Source organism: Eubalaena glacialis, chromosome 2, assembly GCF_028564815.1.
Source record: "Eubalaena glacialis isolate mEubGla1 chromosome 2, mEubGla1.1.hap2.+ XY, whole genome shotgun sequence".
NCBI lineage: Eukaryota > Metazoa > Chordata > Mammalia > Artiodactyla > Balaenidae > Eubalaena > Eubalaena glacialis.
In genome coordinates this window covers 116,716,940-116,740,044 of record NC_083717.1, presented here as the reverse complement: position 1 = coordinate 116,740,044, position 23,105 = coordinate 116,716,940, and the positions used below count along the sequence as shown (strand labels likewise).

The 23,105-nt window shown below is 41.2% G+C and overlaps 1 protein-coding gene across 1 annotated transcript; it reads left to right on the top strand.

Annotated features, from left to right (window-relative positions):
- The first annotated feature begins 3,536 nt into the window (after window positions 1-3,536).
- LOC133085303 (transmembrane and coiled-coil domain-containing protein 5B-like) lies at window positions 3,537-19,755 on the top strand. Its single transcript, XM_061182288.1, has 11 exons — window positions 3,537-3,571; window positions 4,261-4,410; window positions 4,727-4,844; window positions 5,159-5,209; window positions 5,777-5,845; window positions 7,336-7,392; window positions 7,880-7,939; window positions 8,515-8,579; window positions 17,993-18,068; window positions 18,357-18,403; window positions 19,557-19,755. The coding sequence occupies exons 1-11, from the start codon at window positions 3,537-3,539 to the stop codon at window positions 19,753-19,755; spliced, it is 927 nt and encodes a 308-aa protein (XP_061038271.1).
- The last annotated feature ends 3,350 nt before the right edge of the window (window positions 19,756-23,105 follow it).

Below are 23,105 nucleotides of genomic sequence, written 5' to 3'. Positions count from 1 at the left end.
GGAGCCTCCCTGAGGCAATGGATGGAAAGGAAGCTGGCAATGGTGCCAAGCCCTCTGAGGTGCTTGTAATAATGATTAAATAATCACAGTTACCATTTACTGAACATTTATTTTGTCTCAGGCATTGTAAGTCCTTTTTTTAAGCTCACAATAATTTTATGAAATAGGTACGCATTCTCTCCAGTTTTAAATTAGGAAACTGAAGCCCAAGGGGTTGAATAACTTATCCAAGACCTCATATCTGGAAAGTGGAGCAGGTGTTCAAAGTCACTCTGTTCTGATTCCAAAGCTAATGTTCTTATCCACTACACTTAAACCCACTACCCCTCTCAGATCTCTATGTATCTGATAGTATTTAAATCTATAACTATGTCCATGTCTATGTTTACCTATATCTGCATCACCTGGAACTACTATATCTATATTTAATCCAGAATAGTGGAAAATAAGTTAAAAATCACTACCATGTGAAATATGAGTAGGAGAACAAGGCCAAAGGGAAGATACACAGACCACAATGTCCAGTGCAATCACAAAAAATGAGGGTTTCAAATGTGGCATTTTTGCTTCTTGGTACCAAAGTGAAAAGGGAAACATGGTCACTTTCGAAGTTTATACTTGGGGCAATAAGCTAAGAAGGGTTCATTTTTGGAAGGTTTCATGGAGCAGGTGAATTTGTGCGGTGTCTTTAAAGAAAGGAGGGATGCAGTTTTGTGGAGAGAATATGGTCTTTGTCACTGATTCTCAATCAAAGGTGGCTACTGCTCTGGGATGTTTAACAGAGGCTTTCAAATTGCATCCCCAGTGATTGTGGATCAGCCTCCTGGGGATGTGGCCCTCTGTTGAGAGTTCTGCCATGGGGCACTGTGCTGCCAACGAGAGTGTACTAATGGGAGTGTACGGGTGAGCATCTCCCAGGTGGGTTGAAAGGAAAGGGAGGATAACTCCTGTTCTAGATAAAGAGAGTGGAATGAGTCATTCATTCATTCATTTATTCTAAAAACATTCAGCATGTACCATGAGCAAAGGTAATATGAGATAGGAAAATGAAACATGTACTGTGTTGGAGAATGGATGAGAATTAAGTACTTATGCCTGCCACACATTGTGTTAGGAGCTTTACATGTATTAGTTCATTTAATCTCTACCATAACTTTGTGAAGCAGGAGTAATGTCCATCTCACAGATCAGGAGACTTGAACTCAGAGAGATTAAGTAGCTCATCCAAGGTACCACAACTAAAAAGTGCCAGGATAGAATAAAACTCAGGTGCTTTCTGTGGCTAACCCCAGCCTACTTCCACTCTCCGTTTTCAGGGTCGTCCCCTTCTTGAACAACTCCAGGGGCACCATTCCCATTGAATTCTGCAAGTAGTGCCCTAGAACACATCTGGGGAGGGAAATCAAACTGGCTTTGATTAAAACACACTCTTTCAAGAGGTTTATAGGCTAATTGTGGAATGAAGACCAGTGTGTGCACATTCCTAAAAACAATGTAAAATAACAGAAGAGGAGAACAGAGGTTGGAGGGATTAATTCTGCCAGGATTTGGGGTGTCGTATCTGGGAAAGTGTAGAAGAAGCAGTGTTTAAGCTGAACTGAGAAGGATGGATAAGATTATGACAGATAATTATGTAGGAGAGACAGTTTCCTGGAGAGACAGTGGTATGTTCTGTAAGGCCTTTCCAGGGACTCGAGATTAGTATAATTCAGCTGGGAAAGGTTAGACTTATAACATGGAGAAGTGAACCGAGTGTAAGGGACAGAAATGGAAGATGTGAAGTCCAAGCACACACCTGTATTGATATCTCACCAATTCTGTATCCCGCCTCATCTTCTCCATCAACACAGAGAGGAATCCAGAACTGGTTAGTAGAGTGACACTGATATGTAAAATCCCATCTACTGTTCCAATAATTTAAGACTTCAAAAAATGAGGAGCGAATTCTGAAGGAGTGGGCAGTAGAATTGGGTCTGTGGACCTAACACTCCTCTTTTCCTCCTTCCTCCTTCCTCAACATCCACATACTCTCCACCTTTGAAACATCAGACTTTCCTTCCCAATGACTTGGCAGTGCCTCTTCAGGGAAAATAAAGGAATTTGTTTTGCAGCTCCAAGAATCCAACTTGGGGAGAATGAGGGCTTGCTTGGCTCACAGATAAGACATCTCTCAGGTTCTTCCTAGCCAGCTCTCAGATGTTCCTACCCCCACCTCTTGCATGGTTTGGATTTGAGTGCAGCAATCTGCACATATAGCACACAGAGATTGTGAAGGAAATGAGCATGACATCAATGACTACTAGGTCTATGGATTTGGGAAAATGAAGAAATGTGTCCCATAGAGCTGATTGCTGTTTCAGAAGCAGTTTAAACTGTGTCCAGAAATTTGTTGCATAGATCTTATTGCACTTCAGTCAGAGAATTAAAGTGTCCTAAAGTTTTGAACTCTGCTCCCACTCTGCCTACAGGGATGACAAGGAGTCACTGCCACCCCGCCCACCCCTACCCACTATGACATGCTGCCCCACCCGGCTAGAGATGTCATGACCAGCTGTATGTGGAGAATTCAGTTATCAAGGAGATACTTTTTCTGAAAGTTCTGACATTCAGTTGGAAATCTCGGTGGGAGCAGAAGAGATTTCTGTTGTTAACAGAGATTCTCTTCTGTTGGGAAGAGAAGGGTGAGCTCAGAGGGCATCACCATAGGCTGGGTTGCCTTGTGTACACACAAGAGAGTAGATAGAAAAGGAAAATGCAGGGAGGGCTATGAAAGGAGAAGGTAGAAGAAGGAATTAAGAGGGGAATTAAAACAAAAAAGCTTCAAAGAAAAGAGAAAGGAAGAGAAGATGAAATGTGAAAGGAGATTTGGTGTTCTACTTCTCTTCGATTGGGTTCAGTCCTGAACTTTAATTTTGGTGCAGTGGAGTGGATACCATCCCTGAGAGCCCAACATTTGTTTTTTTCCTTTCAGTAGTTATATCCTGTTGTCCATGGTACTGTTTCTGCTCCCATTTCAGGATCAACCCAGTCATAATATCTAGAGTTTGTTAAAAAGTAGGATAGCTATAGACCAACAGAAATCAGCCAGCCAACTTTTTGGTACCCTCTGACTCTTCTATTATTCCTTTTTCCTAAGTCTCCCTGAAGGTCAGGGTTAGAAATAAACTCTCAGTGTGTTTGCCAATAGACACCAGCTTGAGTTCTCCTAGCACTTTACCTGTGACTGGGCCAATGCAGGCAAGAAAGGGGAAAGGTAGCCAAAGTGTGAAAATTGTGAAAACAGAAAGATTTCTGTACTCCAGTGGGATTCATTTATGATATTCATTTAAGAGATATGAGCTGGCTTACTGTAATTTAGCAAAATATTGCAACTGATTCTGAAATACGAGAGGGTCTAGGAGGCATGGGTTTCTTCTCGGCTCTGTCTTGCCTGGTCAAACCTTTTCCCTGCACCTTCCTGGGCCAATGACTACGTTGGACACTAGGGGCTTTGTTTCCATAACACATGTTTGTATTAACAACTTAGGAGACCTACAATGGAAGAAGTTGGACAGGACCCATTGGATGATGTGTAAGTAATGAGAATGAGAAGCTAGTATGGAAAGCGTCTACCACAATCCAATAAGGAAGAAAACCTCAATTGTGCAGGACATTACCTCCTCAAGCCTGGAAGCCTTCCTAGGGAGGAAAGACTTTGGTTTCAGTTCTTTGGACTTCATCATACTAGAAGTGGTGTTTTCAGAGATAGCTAATGTCTCCAAAAGCAAATCAGTCTTATTTGGGGAAAAGATCCACCCTCGTCCCTGCCCCCTACCCAGCCCATGTGCCTACCTGACTAAGGTAGAAGGTATTCAGTATAACAAACTCCTTAGGAGACTCTAACAAAAGGAGACTGAAAACATTCCTCTCCCTTGCAGATATTTAAATGCTTTATAGGTGTGGCTTGGATTCCCTATACTCTGTATACATTTTTTTGAAAACAAGTAAGTTAGAATATAATTATTCAAATGAAAAAATATGTCTTTTGCTTCACAAAATATTTGTGTTTTAATAGGTTCCATTTATAATGTTTAAAATTAAAATGTGATTTGACTCCAGGAATTTACTTTATGCAAAACACCTTAGAAATCAATTTATCATGGGAAATGATAATGTAGGGCTGGTGAGGCACAGTAACAACAGAAGATGGGGGAGTAAGTGAGATGACAGCTCATATGTTTTCCTGTTCTGAGTTTGGTAATGAAGACGATTCTCCTGCAGGCACGAGATGATGGAAATACCGAAACTAAAAGTCATAAAACAGAACCTCAACTACCTGAACTCAGGCCTTGAAAAGGACCTGCAGAGACTGGATGAGGCAAAGCAGGTTCTTCTCAAAAAAATTCAAGAGAAAGAAGAAATCATTCAAAGGCAGGCTTTGCAGTTGGTGGGGGAAGGGCTTCTCCTCATCTGAATGTCCCTTGGGATCAAGAGGGGGTGGTAGGAAGGTTTACTTCTTTGTCCATGAATCTAGGCATGTTATTTAAATTCTGAAACTAAACAGTGGTGCCCTCAAAAGGTTTTATGTACAGATGTTTGCACTAAATTTCCACGTCAAGTTGACATTTTACTGCCACTGCATTGGGTAGTCCCTTTGGCTCCCTGAGGCTTTGGCTGTAGTTTCCCAAGCTGGGGTCCTGGCAGCCTCCTTAGGACTGAGCCACACCTGGGTGACACTATTTTTCAGTCTGGAAAGAGAGATTACCCTGTCAGTAGGACAAGCCAGAGAGAGGGAGGAGCTGAACCACATCATATCTGAGAAGGAGGAAACCCTGCGGGATCTGGAATTAGAAACAACAAAGCTGGTAAGGAGGCGTCTAGAAAAGGACTGTTAGATGTACTTTGCTCGCATTCCGCTGCTCTCTCTTTCCCAGGGCACCATCATCGCCCATCACTGCTGTGTCTGTGGATATCACAGCTGTTTAACAGAGTACTTTGGGAATGATGCACTCGGCACAGGGGTGAGGCCTGGGCTCTGTTCCCAGATTCCCTGCGTGGGGCCAGAGTGCAATTTTCCCACTTGGTACCCTCATCGCCCAGATGGGATTTCAGTGACTGGTGAGTGGGAGGGTATGAGAGCAGAGTGGGGTTTGTTCCCTTTACCTCTTTCTTTCCCCAGGAAAAAAATAAGGAGATTCTAAGCAGGAACGTGGTAGAGCTGCAGAAGAAGGTAAGGTGGGCCCTGGGTTTTTGGGGGTCCCAGGATAAGTCCACCCTTGAAAGGAGGCTCATTTCTTAGGAATCCCAATAGAGTCGTCGTCTTCTTGAACTCTGCAGTCAGAAAGACAGGAGGAGGAGCAACCGCCAAAAAGTGTATGCTTGCTCCCGACTCCGCCTTCCAAATCTCTTAGAACAAACTCTGGTTAATTGATACCACCATTTGTCCTCTGGGAATTACAGATCTGGGGTTGGAAGGCTAAAGGACTGTGGAGGGAGAGAACTGTCCCTCCCTCCCCCAACTACCCTACCCCAGTTTCTCTTCCCTCTCTCCCCACCTGCCTCACATCCTTTGTGCTGTACTTTTCATGGGCTATGGGAACAGAAAGGTCTGTCCAGCTGGCATGGAGTCAGGCAGCTTCCAGAGAGAGAAGGAGATACTTTTCTATCGAGCTTCCATCTGGGATCTGAAATAATTAATCACCATTCTGCAGTTCTGAGACCTTCAAGTCTGACTCCATCCCACATTTTCATGTCTGGATGCCTTACTCAGTTTACAATTTGTGGGTTGGTATTTCAGATTTCAAAGAGATTTAAGAATGTTGGCCTTGATAAAGAAGCCCTAAAGCAGATGCTGGCAGAATCGAAGGTGAGTAGAAAAGCAAAGCTACAGGTTTTCTGGGAGATGTTGTGTCAGTTCTAAGTTTGGGGAGGAATGGCTTCCAAGGACTCCCCCAGGCTAAGTCTGTCTGTGCGCTCACAGAGGTGAGCCAATGTCCTTTGTTCCCTCTGCTTTACCCACTGACCTGGGTGACATTCATAACTTTATCAGTCACACTCGTGGCAGAGATGACTGCAATGGCACCAAAGTGGAGGGAATTGCTCCAGAGACATCATCTATTAGTCAGTAGAACACACGTTCTGAATGCCCATCGGGACCTGCCCTCAAGAAATTTACGATCTAAATGACACACAAATACAGATAGTCAAGTAAGAAGAGAATACTAACTTCCACAATTACACAGGGATAGGTCAAGTAGTGCACCTGATTATCCAACCCATGGCTTAGAGGCCAAGGAATTTTTTAAAATTTATTTGATCTTTTTCTTCTACCAGAATGTAAACCCAATGAAGGCATGAATTTTTGTCTGTGTTGTTCACTCCTATTTCCCCAGTGCCTAGAATAGTGTCTGGCACATGGTAGTAGCCCGGTAAATATTTGTTGGATGAATGAATGAATTGGATGCCCAAAAGAGGGCAGAAATCCTACTGAAATGCTCTCTGCAGCTTTATGTGGCAAATATGGCAATTTGGCTGAGCCCGCCATGCTAGAGCCCTACTGTCCTCTTTTTCTCTGAAAAAGAGGAGGTTTTCTCTTTTGCTTTGTGATTGAGGTGGCATGTTAGTGCACCCTGTGGAGTACAAGGTGGAGGAAGGGGCTGGTACTTTGGTCAGTAAGACTGGAGGAAGGAGGGTGATTAGGTCCACAGACTGGTCAGTCAGACGACCAAGGCTTAAACATCAGCTCTGCCACTGCGTGAATTTTTTTTTTAATAAATTTATTTATTTTATCTGTTTTATTTTTGGCTGTGTTGGGTCTTCGTTGCTGCACGCGGTCTTTCTCTAGTTGCGGTGAGCGGGGGCTACTCTTCATTGCAGTGCACAGGCTTCTCACTGCGGTGGCTTCTCTTGCTGCGGAGCATGGGCTCTAGGCACGTGGGCTTCAGTAGTTGTGGCACGTGGGCTTCAGTAGTTGTGGCTCGCGGGCTCTAGAGCGCAGGCTCAGTAGTTGTGGCGCACAGGCTTAGTTGCTCCGCAGCATGTGGGATCTTCCCGGACCAGGGCTCGAACCTGTGTTCCCTGCATTGGCAGGCGGATTCTTAACCACTACGCCACCGGGGAAGCCCCCACTGTGTGACTTTTAAACAAGTTATGCACTTAATCTCTCCTTGCCATTGTCTTCTCACCTGTAAAATGGGCCCAATAATAGCCCACTCCAGATTGTCATAGTCTGTCCTCACTATATAATAGCCATTATTATCATGCTCGTTGCCAGCCTGGAGGGAGGATGAATATTACCCATTTGCCTTCCACTAAGAATGCTATCAACTTTTTGCTGTCACTCGCTGTCTTCCATAGGTGAGACTACAAAAGTCAACAGAATCCTGTGCAAATCAAGAGAAGGAACTGGTCAAGGTAGAGGCAGAGACTCCTCCATTGAGGATCTGTTCAGGATACAGATGGGAGAGAACCCCAAAGGTCTTAGAAACAGAACAGCTTGAGGCACAGGAGGGGAGGGAGCAAGAATATCTGGCAGATGAATTTCTGATTCACCTGCAGGTGAAGGGAAAGAAAGTTTATATTAAAAGTACTGGTCTTACCATTTCTTAAACACCCCTCTACCTCAAATACTAAATACTATTGTTGAAGCCCAAACTTAAGTGCCCTGAAACATCTCCTGATGTCTCACCCGAGAGGCATATGAGAACCTAAGCAAACAACTTCCTTTGCTCAAAATTAGACCCTGCCCATGAATGATGAGATCACCACTTTGTGATGTGGTTACTTTCCCTAGTAAGAAGTTGCTAGATAACCAGCCAAATATCCAGTGCTCTAGTTGGGAGTAGCCAAGGCTTGGTTGTGATTTAATCCATGAAATTTGTTAATTCTCTTTTCTTTCTAGATAGAGAGTGACTACCAATCTGTGTATCAGCTCTGTGAGGACCAGGCCCACTACATAAAGGTACCCTGCCTCTGAGGAAAGTCAGAGTAGAGGCAGAATTTTTCCAATGCCATGGATACCTCGGTTTCTCATTAAGGCTAAAATCTGCCACTGGGGAAAATGCCATTTATCCAGCAGTAGTAACAACCACAAAACAGACCTTTGTTAAGGATTTATCTTGTGCTGGGCACTGGTACATACAGTATTTTTAAGCAATCAACATACAGTATTTTTCTCAATCAGTTTTTCTAGTAACTCTTTGGGCATGATATCGTTATGATCAAGAGGACACAGGTTCAAAGGAGTTTGATAATGTGCTCTGAAAACATAGCTAGTAAGTGTGCGAGCTGGGATTTGAATCCAAGCAGGCTCCAAAGAGAGAATTCGTTTTTCTTTTTTTCCATGTGTATCCATCCAGTGACTAATATCTCCTAATTTTTATTAGAACATCTTCCTAGTTGTGTGTGCACATTCATGCATGGACCATTTGGAATATTAGGAGTTAGTTTTGGGAGAAGCTTTTTATCAGTGACATTGAAATGAAATATACAGAAATTCTTGATTATGATCAATATTTTTTTTCTTTCCATGGGAAGAAATACCAGGAAATTCTGAGGCAGATGGAAAAGGAAAAGGAGGTGCTGCTTCTTGAAAAAGAAGTGTAAGTTTGGGAAAATGGGCTGAAGTTACAGTCTCCGGGTGGTCTTTGAAGGGCAGAGTACTTCTCAGACCAGTTTGTGTCACTATAAATAGCCACCACCAAGTTACCTTTGTCAACTTCTGCTACATGTTCTGTACTGAAAACTCATCGGCATTCAGGCTTCTCTCTTGCCTTTCTCGGCAACTGGTCTCTTTTTTTATGTTCTTTTCATGTGTCCTCAGTTGAGTGTTATTCTTGAAAATTGATTGTGCTGACCCCTTTCCCAGGACATGGTGAACCCACCACACTGACTGGGGGCCCCAGTGATACCCATTTACGTACGATCTGTATCCATAGACTTGTATGGTTTAGGACTGGCCACACTTTCCTTTGTTTGCTTATACTTTTTAATTGTGTTATGTATTATATAATGTAATATACATAGAGTGCACAAATCTTAAGTGGTGTGTTAAATATCACTCAGATCAAGATACAGAACATTTCAAGTATCCCAGAAGTCTCCTCTGTGCCCTCTTCTCAGTCAATATTCCTTGCAAAGGTAACCACAATTCTGATGTCTATCATTTTTATTGGTTTTATATGATTTTGAAAATTATGTAAATTCAATATGTTCTCATCTCTGGCTTTCACTGAGATTCATCCACATTGCTACATGCCCCTGTGGTCTGTCCTTTTCATAGCTGTATAGTATTGCATTGTAGAAATATGGCCCAATTTATCTATTTTGCCACTTATTAACATTTTGGTTATTTCCAGTTTGGGGCTATTCAACTAAAGCTGCTATAAATATTCTTGTGCATGTCTTTTGGTGGACACATGCACTCATTTCTTTCGGTTTTATACCAAGGAGTGGAATTGCTGGGTCATAGAGTATACATATCTTCAGCTTTACTAGGCAAAACCAAACAGTTTTCCAAAGTGGATGTACCAACATCTCCTCCCACAAGAATCTATACTAGTTCTAGTTATTCTACTTCCTCATGTACACTTGGTATTTACAGTCTTTTTAATTTACCCACTCTGGCAGGAGTGTAGTGATATCTAATTTTCATTTTAATGATGCATTTCATTACTGATTATTAATGATGTTGTATATCTTTTCAAATGCTTACTGGAAGTTTGTATATCCTCTTTTATAATACGTCTTTTGCCTATATTTGAGAGATTGTCAGTCTTTTTCTTATTGCTTTGTAGGAGTTCCTTATTTTTTTTCATATGGTCCTCTGTCAGATACAGCTATTGCAGTCATTTCTATGGCATTTCTGTTTTACTCTCTTAATAGAATTTTTTGACAAACACTTTCTTAATTTTAAGGAAATCTAATCCATCAATTTTTTTCTTTTTTTGTGCAGTGCTTTTTTTAGGTCTTAAAACTATTCTCTTATGCTTTCCCCTAGAATTTTTTTGTTTGTTTTACCTTTGACTCTTAGGTTTACATTCATCTGGAATTTGTTTTTTCCTATGGTGTGAGGTAGAGATCAAGATTCATTCTTTTGTGTGTGTGCATAGCCAGTTGGCCCAGCACTATTTATGTAAAAGAGCATGCATTTTCAGTGGTGCCTTGTTTTATTTCAGGTGACGTATATGTGTGAGTCTCTTTCTGGATACTTTATTCTGTACCGTTAGTCTAAGCCTCTATTCTTGTGCCAATACTACAATGTTTTAATTCCTATAGCTTTATAATTAGTCTTGATTTACCATAGCTTAAGTCCTGCAATGGTTTGTTGTTCTTCAAGACTATCTTGGCTATTTTTTATTTAATATTTATTTTATTTATTTTTCTTTTTTTCTTTTTTTTTAACATCTTTATTAGAATATAATTGCTTTGCAATGGTGTGTTAGTTTCTGCTTTATAACAAAGTGAATCAGCTATACATACACCTATATCCCCATATCTCCTCCCTCTTGCATCTCCTCCCACCCTCCCTATCCCACCCCTCTAGGTGGTCACAAAGCACAGAGCTCATGTCCCTGTGCTATGTGGCTCCTTCCCACTAGCTATCTATTTTACATTTGGTAGTGTATATATGTCCATGCCACTCTCTCACTTCGTCCCAGCTTACCCTTCTCCCTCCCCATGTCCTCAAGTCCATTCTCTACGTCTGCATCTTTATTCCTGTTCTGCCCCTAGGTTCTTCAGAACCCTTTCTTTTTTTTTTTTTTAGATTTCATATATATGTGTTAGCATATGGTATTTGTTTTTCTCTTTCTGACTTACTTCCTTCTGTATGACAGACTCTAGGTCCACCCACCTCACTACAAATAACTCAAATTCGTTTCTTTTTATGGCTGAGTAGTATTCCATTGTATATATGTGCCACATCTTCTTTATCCATTCATCTGTCAATGGACACTTAGGTTGCTTCCATGTCCTGGCTATTGTAAATAGAGCTGCAATGAACATTGTGGTACATGACTCTTTTTGAATTATGGTTTTCTCAGGGTATATGCCCAGTAGTGGGATTGCTGGGTTGTATGGTAGTTCTCTTTTTAGTTTTTTAAGGAACCTCCATACTGTTCTCCATAGTGGCTGTATCAATTTACTTTCCCACCAACAGTGAAAGAGGGTTCCCTTTTCTCCACACCCTCTCCAGCATTTATTGTTTGTAGATTTTTTGATGATGGCCATTCTGACTGGTGTGAGGTGATACCTCATTGTAGTTTTGATTTGCATTTCTCTAATGATTAGTGATGTTGAGCAGCCTTTCATGTGTTTGTTGGCAATCTGTATATCTTCTTTGGAGAAATGTCTACTTAGGTCTTCTGCCCATTTTTGGATGGGGTTGTTTGTTTTTTTTGATATTGAGCTGCATGAGTTGCTTGTATGTTTTGGAGATTAATCCTTTGTCATTTGCTTCATTTGCAAATATTTTCTCCCATTCTGAGGGTTGTCTTTTCATCTTGTTTATGGTTTCCTTTGTTGTGCAAAAGCTTTTAAGTTTCATTAGGTCCCATTTGTTTATTTTTGTTTTTATTTCCATTTCTCTAGGAGGTGGGTCAAAAAGGATCTTGCTGTGATTTATGTCATAGACTGTTCTGCCTATGTTTTCCTCTAAGAGTTTTATACTGTCTGGCCTTACATTTAGGTCTTTAGTCCATTTTGAGTTTATTTTTGTGTATGGTGTTAGAGAGTGTTCTAATTTCATTCTTTTACATGTAGCTGTCCAGTTTTCCCAGCACCACTTATTGAAGAGGCTGTCTTTTCTCCACTGTGTATTCTTGCCTCCTTTATCAAAAATAAGGTGACCATATGTGCGTGGGTTTATCTCTGGGCTATCTATCCTGTTCCATTGATCTATATTTCTGTTTTTGTGCCAGTACCATACTGTCTTGATTAATGTAGCTTTATAGTGTAGTCTGAAGTCAGGGAGCCTGATTCCTGCTGCTCTGTTTTTCTTTCTCAAGATTGATTTGGCTATTCGGGGTCTTTTGTGTTGCCATACAAATTGTGAAAATTGTTGTTCTAGTTCTGTGAAAAATGCTATTGGTGGTTTCATAGGGATTGCATTGAATCTGTAGATTGCTTTGGGTAGTATAGTCATTGTCACAATGTTGTATAGTAATGTAATGTATAGTATCATGTCATCTGCAAACAGTGACAGCTTTACTTCTTCTTTTCCGATTTGGATTCCTTTTATTTATTTATTTTCTCTGATTGCTGTGGCTAAAACTTCCAAAACAATGTTGAATAACAGTGGTGGGAGTGGGCAACGTTGTCTTGTTCCTGATCTTAGTGGAAATGGTTTCAGTTTTTCACCATTGAGAACGATGTTGGCTGTGGGTTTGTCATATATGGCCTTTATTATGTTGAAGTGAGTTCCCTCTATGCCTACGTTCTGGAGGGTGTTTATCATAAACGAGTGTTGAATTTTGTCGAAAGCTTTTTCTGCATCTATTGAAATGATCATATGGTTTTTATCCTTCAATTCTTTAATATGGTGTATCACATTGATTGATTTGCGTATACTGAAGAATCCTTGCATTCTTGGGATAAACCCCACTTGATCATGGTGTATGATCCGTTTAATGTGCAGTTGGATTCTGTTTGCTAGTATTTTGTTGAGGATTTTTGCCTCTATCTTCATCAGTGATATCGGTCTCTAGTTTTCTTTCTTTGTGACATCTTTGTCTGGTTTTGGTATCAGGGTGATGGTGGCCTCGTAGAATGAGTTTGGGAGTGTTCCTCCCTCTGCTATATTTTGGAAGAATTTGATAAGGATAGTTGTTAGCTCTTCTCTAAATGTTTGATAGAATTCACCTGTGAAGCCATCTGGTCCTGGGCTTTTGTCTGTTGGAAGATTTTTAATCACAGCCTCAATTTCAGTGCTTGTGATTGGTCTGTTTATATTTTCTATTTCTTCCTGGTTCAGTCTCGGAAGGTTGTGCTTTTCTAAGAATGTGTCCATTTCTTCCAAGTTGTCCATTTTATTGGCATAGAGTTGCTTGTTGTAATCTCTCATGATCTTTTGTATCTCTGCAGTGTCAGTTGTTACTTCTTCTTTTTCATTTCTAATTCTATTGATTTGAGTCTTTTCCCTTCTTTTCTTGCTGAGTCTGGCTAATGGTTTATCAATTTTGTTTATCTTCTCAAAGAACCAGCTTTTAGTTTTATTGATCTTTGCTATTGTTTCCTTCATTTCTTTTTCATTTATTTCTGATCTGATCTTTATGATTTCTTTCCTTCTGCTAACTTTGGGGGTTTTTTGTTCTCCTTTATCTAATTGCTTTAGGTGTAAGGTTAGGTTGTTTATTTGAGATGTTTCTTTTTTCTTGAGGTAGATTGTATTGCTATAAACTTCCCTCTTAGAACTGCTTTTGCTGCATCCCATAGGTTTTGGGTTGTCGTGTTTTCATTGTCATTTGTTTCTAGGTATTTTTTGATTTCCTCTTTGATTTCTTCAGTAATCTCTTGGTTATTAAGTAGTGTATTGTTTAGCTTCCATGTGTTTGTAGTTTTTACAGATTTTTTCCTGTAATTGATATCTAGTGTCATAGCGTTGTGGTCGGAAAAGATACTTGATACGATTTCAATTTTCTTGAATTTACCAAGGCTTGATTTGTGACCCAACATATGATCTATCTTGGAGGATGTTCCATGAGCACTTGAGAAGAAAGTTTATTCTGTTGTTTTTGGATGGAATGTCCTATAAATATCAATTAAGTCCATCTTGTTTAATATGTCATTTAAAGCTTGTGTTTCCTTATTTATTTTCATTTTGGATGATCTGTCTATTGGTGAAAGAGGGGTGTTAAAGTCCCCTACTATGAGTGTGTTACTGTCGATTTCCCATTTTATGGCTGTTAGCATTTGCCTTATGTATTGAGGTGCTCCTATGTTGGGTGCATAAATATTTACAATTGTTATATCTTCTTCTTGGATTGATCCCTTGGTCATTATGTAGTGTCCTTCTTTCTCTCCTGAAATAGTCTTTATTTTAAAGTCTATTTCGTCTGATAGGAGAATTGCTACTCCAGCTTTCTTTGGATTTCCATTTGCATGGAATATCATTTTCCATTCCCTCACTTTCAGTCTGTATGTGTCCCTAGGTCTGAAGTGGGTCTCTTGTAGACAGCATATGTACGGGTCTTGTTTTTGTATCCATTCAGCCAGTCTATGTCTTTTGGTTGGAGCGTTTAATCCATTTACATTTAACGTACTTAACGAGATGTATGTTCCTATTACCATTTTCTTAATTGTTTTTGGTTTGTTATTGTAGGTCTTTTCCTTCTCTTGTGTTTCCTGCCTAGAGAAGTTCCTTTAGCATTTGTTGTAAAGCTGGTTTGGTGGTGCTGAATTCTCTTAGCTTTTGCTTGTCTGTAAAGGTTTTAATTTCTCCGCTAAATCTGAATGAGTTCCTTGCTGGGTAGAGTAACCTTGGTTGTAGGTTCTTCCCCTTCATCACTTTAAATATGTCCTGCCACTCCCTTCTGGTTTGCAGAGTTTCTGCTGAAAGATCAGCTGTTAACCTTATGGGAATTCCCTTGTATGGTATTTGTTTCTTTTCCCTTGCTGCTTTTAATATTTTTTCTTTGTATTTAATTTTTGATAGTTTGATTAATATGTGTCTTGGTGTGTTTCTCCTTGGATTTACCCTGTATGGGACTCTCTGCCCTTCCTGGACTTGATTAATTATTTCCCTTCCCATATTAGGGAAGTTTTCAACTATAATCTCTTCAAATATTTTCTCAGTCCCTTTCTTTTTCTCTTCTTCTTCTGGGACCCCTATAATTCGAATGTTGGTGCATTTAATGTTGTCCCAGAGTTCTCTGAGACTGTCCTCAATTCTTTTCATTCTTTTTTCTTTATTCTGCTCTGCAGTAGTTATTTCCACTATTTTATCTTCCAGGTCACTTATCCATTCTTCTGCCTCAGTTATTCTGCTATTGATTCCTTCTAGAGAATTTTTAATTTCATTTATTGTGTTGTTCATCATTGTTTGTTTGCTCTTTAGTTCTTCTTGTTAAATGTTTCTTGTATTTTCTCCATTCTATTTCCAAGATTTTGGATCATCTTTACTATCATTACTCTGAATTCTTTTTCAGGTAGACTGCCTATTTCCTCTTCCTTTGTTTGGTCTGGTGGGTTTTTACCTTGCTCCTTTATCTGCTGCGTGTTTCTCCGTCTTCTATTTGCTTATCTTACTTTGTTTGGGGGTCTTTTTCACAGGCTGCAGGTTCGTAGTTCCCATTGTTTTTGCTGTCTTCCCCCAGAGGCTAAGGTTTGTTCAGTGGGTTGTGTAGGCTTCCTGGAGGGGACTGGTGCCTGTGTTCTGGAGGATGAGGCTGGATCTTGTCTTTCTGGTGGGCAGGACCGCATCCAGTGGTGTGTTTTGGGGTCCCTGTGACCTTATTATGATCTTAGGCAGCCTCTGCTGCCTAAAATCTTTGCTAATGGATGGGGTTGTGTTCCTGTCTTGCTAGTTATTTGGCATGGGGTGTCCAGCACTGTAGCTTGCTGGTGGTTGAGTGGAGCTGTGTCTTTGCATTGAGATGGAGATCTCTGGGAGAGCTCTCGCCGTTTAATATTACGTGGAGCCGGGAGGTCTCTGGTGGACCAATGTCCTGAATTCAGCTATCCCACCTCAGAGGCACAGGCCTGACATCCGGCCGGAGCACCAAGACACTGTCAGCCACACGACTCAGAAGAAAAGGGAGAAAAAAAGAAAGAAAGAAAGAAAGTAAAATAAAATAAAATAAAGTTATTAAAATAAATAATAATTATTAAAAATTAAAAAATTGTTTAAGTAATAAAAAAAGAAAAAAGAAAAGAAAGAAAGGGAGAGCAACCAAACCAAAATACAAATCCACCAATGATGACAAGCCCTAAAAACTATCCTAAAAACAAAAACAAAAACAAAAAAACGGACAGACAGAACCCTTATCTTGGCTATTTTTGGCCCTTTGTTTTGTTTTTTAAATGTTTATTTAATTAATTTATTTATTTACTTATTTATTTATTTTGGCTGTGTTGGGTCTTTGTTGCTGCACGTGGGCTTTCTCTAGTTTTGGCAAGCAGGGGCTACTCTTTATTGCAGCGTGTGGGCTTCTCATTGCGGTGGCGTCTCTTGTTGCGGAGCACAAGCTCTAGGGCACGTGGGCTTCAGTAGTTGTAGCATGTGGGCTCAGCAGTTGTGGCTTGCAAGCTCTAGAGCACAGGGTCAGTAGTTGTGGCGCACAGGCTTAGTTGCTCCATGGTATGTGGGATCTTCCTGGACAAGGGATCCAACCTGTGTCCCCTGCATTGGCAGGCAGATTCTTAACCACTGCGTCACCAAGGAAGTCCCTATTTTTTGGCCCTTTGAATTTCCATATAAATTTTAAAACTAGTTTTTCAATTTCTACCAAAAAAAAAAACTTGCTGAGATCTTGATTGCAATTACATGGAATCTACAGATTAATTTGGAGGCTAATTAATATCTAAACAACATTGAGTTTTCCAAGCCATGAACATTATTATCCCTCCATGTATTTAGATCTTCGTTAATTTGTCATAAACATGTTTTATAGTTTTCTGTACTGTGCTTGTGCATCTTTTATCATCTTTCATCAGATTTATTCTTAGGTATTTGATATTTTTGATTTTATTGTAAATAAGATTTGTTAATTTGATTTTCTAATGGATTACTGATAGTATATAGAAATACAATTGGTTTATAGATTCAGTTGACACTTGAACAACTTGGGGGCTAGGGACACAAATCCTCTGCACAGTTGAAAATTCATGTACTACTATCCCTCAAAAACAAAGGAATTGATGAATGACTCACCCAAGGGCAGGAAGCTGAAACAGTTTGAATAGATAGACTCAGGACTCCAAAACTTCCTTGGATTTTTCCCCTTATGGTCTTAAACTCCAAGCCCTGTCTCCTCAGCCAATTGATGCTGCCACTTGCTCCTTGGACTCTATTCCCTATACCACAAATTGGCAAGTGCCCTTGGGGAAAAGCCTTGAACACGTGAGGAGCTTACCTCAGTAAGCTTTACTTTGCTCAGGGTTTGTATCCCCTCGTCCTCTGACTGCATTCCTCAATGCACTCAAATGGCTTTTTTATGTATTTTGTCCAGTTTTTATAGTTGCTTGTAGAGTTGGACTAGCCTGATACAAGCTATTCCATCATGGCCAGAACGTGGAGTCTGTGTCTCTTCTCCCCTTTCTTCTCTATTTGATGATTACAAAAAGATTCCCATGTAAAGTCTAGTAAGTTTTTACTGGATCTGACCCTCCGGCAGGAAACAGCTCTAAACTCTGAACAACAAAACAAGAGAAATGAACGGACAATTGGAAGGCACTGGAGAGTGAATAAAACCAAGCAGATTCTGGAGGGTGGTTGACACTTGGAAGAAGGGAAAGGCAGGAGGTGATTTCCCCATTTTATCACTTTTAGCCTGAGGGCAAGCTAAACTTGGTGTGTGAGGGTCAACTAAAATACCTTGAGAAAACTTAGTCTTTCTGGGCTAGAAAATAGAGGACAGAGTTTGGGGTAGTCAAACTGCTGGATAAAAAACAGAGAGCCAGAGATGGAGAGCCTCAAATTTTGTCTAAACTTGGCCCAAATCGCAGGCTGACCTCCAAAACCACGCATGCCCAGGGCATTCTGTGAACAGCCCAGCTGAGGATATCAGACTCGAGCTGAGGTTTGAACTGCCACCAGAAGACAGACATTTTGCAGTGTGAATCCAACATCAGGGTTGCGTCATGTTACTTTTCATTGATTGTCTTTTCTCTTGAGAATGGACCACAGGTTCTTGTTTCTTTGTACATTGACCAATTATAAATTTTGAATATTGTACATTGTGAATGTTATCAAGAATCTAGGAAATAAATCATAGATGTTGCATGACTTAGAAAATCACCTCTCATCAGTCCCACGGATTATGTTACTTAATTCTGGGATCTGATCTTTCTCACCCAGGTTCAAAGCCCAGAACAACTCCTCCCAAATAGTGAAACCGGGGTCAGTTCTGGTGGAGACCATCCAAAGCAACATGGTAAGTCTTCCTTGTCCCAAACTGGAGTTTCCTCTATCCCTTCCTCCCCTGGCTTCGCTCCTCCTGCCCCCTGCCATGGTGTGGGGGGGGGGTGCAGGGGGCAGGAAGAGTGAAGAGTTAGGAAATAGAGTTAGGAAATAATGAGGCTCAGTACCTTGCTTCACACCATGGCAGCTAGGATGTGGCAGAGCCAGTGACTTCTGGGTCAAGCTCTCTAGCCACCCTGCTATACTGCCTCTCTGTGAGCACATGAACAGGCACACCTGTGGCTTTTATTGCTTCTCACAGGAGAAGACCATCATTAAGAAACAGAAGAGAATCTTTTGGTACAGCAGGTAAGTGGTAGAATCTTGTTGGGTTTTTTTGTTTGTTTTTTTTTTCCTGGTCTAGGTCATCTTCACTCCGTAGAAGTAAGTAACTTGGTAAGAGCATATGGAGTGAGGATTAACATAGCCACCAACCAGAAAATATCAGGCAGCCCCAGATTTATCCTAACTCTTCCTTCCTTGTTTTCTGAAAACCAGAGTTATACAGGACTTGGTGGCTGGAGAAAGTGGCTATTTTTGAGAAGTTCAAGATGAAGCTTGCTGGTTGCATTTTTGTTTCAATTTCCATTCTTACAACCCATAGTAGGGCCCCTTTCTGTTTTTCAGATCCTAAATCTGATAATCTGCTCTCCTCTTTGCCGGAAAGAGTTCAGGGTGCATTAATTTTCTTCGTTCTTTTATTGCAGGCTGAAAATTTTTTTTAAAAAAATTACTTGAACTCTCCAGGCCTTTTCTTTTTTAATTTTTGAAACAAGGAGACTAACTCTAAAATACTCCATGTGGCACTTTAACGAAAAGCTTCAATTTATGCCATTTCAATATAGTTAAAGACTGAAAGCCTTAGGTTAGTTTTCCAGGTGGAATTTTCTTGGGTGTACACAAGAAAACGCACACACACACACACACACAGGTGCGCACACACACACAATCTATTATTATTTAAGTTGGTTTCTTTTGGTACTTGATGTTTAGAAAAAATCAGCCTTAACCATTTTATGTGGATGTTAATATCAGAGATGGCCCAAACTTATTTCAAGTTCTAGAACTGCTTTCTATAGTGGGCCTGAAGAGGGCCACTGATCATGAGACTCACAAGTGTGACAGTCCTGGACCTTTCCTGACAACCTCCACAAAGGCCTGCGTATATAGTACCTGGAAGGTCTTATTCTTCTGCACCTTCAACTCTTCTATGTGGACATCTATTCTGTTGGAGGGCTTAAATGTCAGGAGGGCTGTATTCAATTCCTTACCACCACCTCAATCTTTTTCTGTTATCACCTATCCTCTACCCTCACCCTTTGTGTCTCCATTCCCCACTTCCCCATCGGGTTGGCCTGAAGAAAGCAATTCATCAGTCATTTATAAGTGTGAAGTTCACCTCCTGCGGCTGGATCCTGGGCTATCTTTTTCCCCCATGCTAACGATGAATGTCTCTTTGCAGGCATTTCAGGTATCTTGTCTTCATGGTCATGATCTTCATTAGGCTGCTGGGTTATGTGCTTTTCTACCTGCAGTACATAAACCCAGACCTCCTTGTGGATGCTCTGCCCATGGAAATGAGCAGAGACACCTTGAAGAGGCTGAGGGACATCTTATTTCCCTTCCTCACTCTAGAGGTAGAAGAAGTTCTACCACATTAGTCTGGAGTGACCTGGGGGCTTCACACTGCACCCAAGTGGAGAGGGGGGCATGGCTGTGGCCCCAATTGGGGGATGGGCCAGGAAGGAAGTGGAGCTTTGACTCAGAGCTGCTGCTTTGACATCTGACCTCTTCATTTCATTCTCTTCCCTCGCTTTTTCTCCAGAGTGTCTCTCTTTCAAATAAAATATATGTTTGATCAGAGTTCACTGTGTTGGTCTGTGAATTTGGTCTGTGAGTCCTTTAGGGAAGATAACAACACATTATCTTCCCTAAAGCTCTTTTATTTTATATTACGCTATGCCTTACAGGAGTGGGATATCCTGAAAAGCTGACCTTTTACATGTCCACGGATGGTTACTCATTCTCAGTTGAGAAGAAAATTACCCTAAAATTCAAGTGCTATCATAAATTCAAATCGTAATTCAAATGCCATCCCTCCCATAATGCCTCCTCTGACCCCTCCCAACCCAAGACAGCCCCACTTGCCCTCTTCTGAATGCTGCTGGCACCTTCTCTGGGCTTCCCTTACTGCCCTGCCCACTTCTGCCTTGTAGTGTTGTTACTGTGTGTCTTGACGGCAGGGCTTCTGACCCCTTGATTCTGTATCATCCCTCATGGCCCCAAGAACAGTGTCTTTACAAAGATTCCTTGAAGAATTTGTAATTCCCTTCTGTGGCATCTGGAGGGTAACAACTGGAACCATGAGCCTAGACCTGTATTATGAGAGCTCTTTCTTTTGCTGGTACAGCCAACTGGGCATTGGCAGTAGAAAGGGAAGGGGGGGAAAAAAAAGAAAGGGAAGGGAGGTAGAAGGATGTGGCACAAAACACGAGGTTGTGTGACCAGCTGGTGGTGTCTACTGGGCACCAGAGCTCAATGGTGGAGGCTCCTTCGTTTGGCAGCGCCTTCCTCCTGTGCATTCCTGAGGTTCTTGCTTTCTGCTGACTTTTCTCCTTCCAAGACCGTTCCTGACAAAGGTTTTAACTGAATTTCACTTGCACAGCAATGTCAGGATGGAAGAGACATACTGTATGTTTGCTTTGGCTGCCGACATAACACTATCCCACGCTTTCTTTTGGGGGTCTAAGGAGGAGAGGGTGAAATGGTCTCACAAGGCTCCTAAAAAAATGAAAAGCTGATCAACACCACCCTCTTGTGGCCAAATACAAGCTCTATTGCATTTCAGAAGCTTCCCTCCAAAGGGCAGGAGTGTGATCCGCAAGTTGAAGCAGAAAGATGGATCTTGGACAATTCTTTGAGCTCTAATAAGTACAATTAGTATTCATTCAGTCATTCATTCAACAAAGATTCATTGAGCCTCTTCCTTGGGCCAGGTAGTATTCCAGGCGCTGGGATGATAGCAATGAATGGAACAGACAAAAATCTCTGCTCACATTGTAGTGGGTAGATACAGATAATAAATAATTAAAATCTAAAAATATCAGATGATATTAGGATATATTAAAAAGTTACATGGGGGAGGAGGAGGGGAATGATGATGAGAAGCGTTATAGCGTTAACCAAGGTAGCGTTATAACCAAGACCTGAAGGCGATGAAGGAGGCATATGGATACCAGGGGGGTAGTATGGCCAATAGGGAGACAGCAAGTACGTGGCCTTGAACGTGGAGTGTGCCCCTTGCTGCGTTTGAGGTTCCTCTGCTGATTCCCTGCTCACACCTCTGTAATGGTCCCTTCATTAAACTCTCGTCATTGGAATCCTCCGAGCTGAGTTCTGGTTCCTGCCAAGACCCTGGCTGATCCGCCATTCACTGTCAGAGGCATGCCTTAGGCCGGAGGATTTCAGCATTTGGGTGATTCTAAACTAAAGGTGTATGTGAAGAAAACGCCTGCAACTGGCCAAGAGATGTATCCACAGAGTGTTATTCCCTGAGTCATTACCGTCTCTGGTCACAGCCCTTCATAAGCAAATGGAAGGCTTAGGCTCTCCTCCACTACCCAGCCCTTCCCACCAACACGTTCTAGACAAATGTGGGCCCGTCCCAACATTCAAGACTGGCTAGGAAATACCGGCTTGGGAAAATTGCGACTAGGTAGCCCCTCACTTGCAGTCAGCGTTTCACTGGGGATTTGAAACCTTAAAGTTGTATTGGAAATCCATGTTGCAGAAGCACAGCAGCCTTTTTTCTGCCACCCGGAGAGCCTGCCTCCAAGTAGGAAGCTGGCTCCAGAAGAGCCTGGATGGCACTCAAAAGTCTGGGAAGCAGAAGAGAGGTTACTGCTGCCTTAAATGAGCAGTGCTAAGCCGGACATCCCACTTCCAGCGACTGGGAGCTTATCACACCCAAACCCCACACGTCCATCAGTTTCTGAAAGATTTTAACAAAACAATTAACCCACCTAGCACAGCAAAGGGCACATGCAGAGCATTCAACAGCACGAGTTTCCTTTCTTATAGTAAAGTTTGCCTTCATCTAGCAGTTAATCTTATATAGCAACACAGCAAATTGACCACCTCCTTTCTATTTTAGTCTCTAAAATGAACAGCCTTCTGTTCTCCAAATGAACATTCCCAAGTCCTCTAAGCTGTCACATGACATGGCTCATAGATCTTGTATTATCTTATTTACCCTTCCCTGGCACCTACCGAGCTGAACAGAATACTACAGATGAGGTCTGACTGGCACAGTACAGTAGCCCTAGTCTCCTTTTAGTTTAAACAGTATGACTTTATTAATGTTGCCTAAGATTTCATTAGCCATTTTGGCAACTGTATCACACAGAGATATGAGCTTGGAGTCAACTGAGATTCTTAACCTTTTTGGACATGAATTATTTTTATCCTACATCTTCTCTGTTTTGTATTTGTATGGGTTAAAAAAAAATACTGATAAAACCATATACTGAAAACCATGTAGGACTTAACCATTTGCCCTATTAAATTTCATTTGTTGGTTTGAATGCTTCATTTCAGTCTGTTGCAATCATTCAAAACCCTGATTCTATGGAGGAATTAACTGGCCCATTTAATGACCAGAGACACCTGGTAGAAGAGAAACTGCTGCACTTTGGATGGAGAGAGGCTTGAGTGTGAAATCTCCTTTGGCCTTGTAATAATTGTTGACCCCAGGCAGCTGGTTAACCCTTGCTTTAAAGTGGCTAATTATACTCTCCCTCAGGAAACTGTTACAGCAGCTGCCAAGTTTTTTTTTTTCTTTCAGTATTCTGAAATGGAATGTCTTTGGGTCTGAAGGCTTGAAGCACTTTCCTTATATCTTCTCACCTATCTTAAAATTTGATTACCTGTTAACTATTTTGGACTATCTTTTTTTAGCATGCTAAATATCAATTTCCTTGATAGAGAAGTCTGATGTGGAATAGGATTCTTA

Excerpts from the sequence above, each read along its gene's own strand:
- LOC133085303 (XM_061182288.1), top strand. The coding sequence starts at position 3,537 with ATGGAAGAAGTTGGACAGGACCCATTGGATGATGT. Across the intron at positions 4,411-4,726 it reads AAAGAAGAAATCATTCAAAG|TCTGGAAAGAGAGATTACCC; the intron begins GCAGGCTTTGCA and ends ACTATTTTTCAG. Across the intron at positions 8,580-17,992 it reads CTGCTTCTTGAAAAAGAAGT|GTTCAAAGCCCAGAACAACT; the intron begins GTAAGTTTGGGA and ends TTTCTCACCCAG.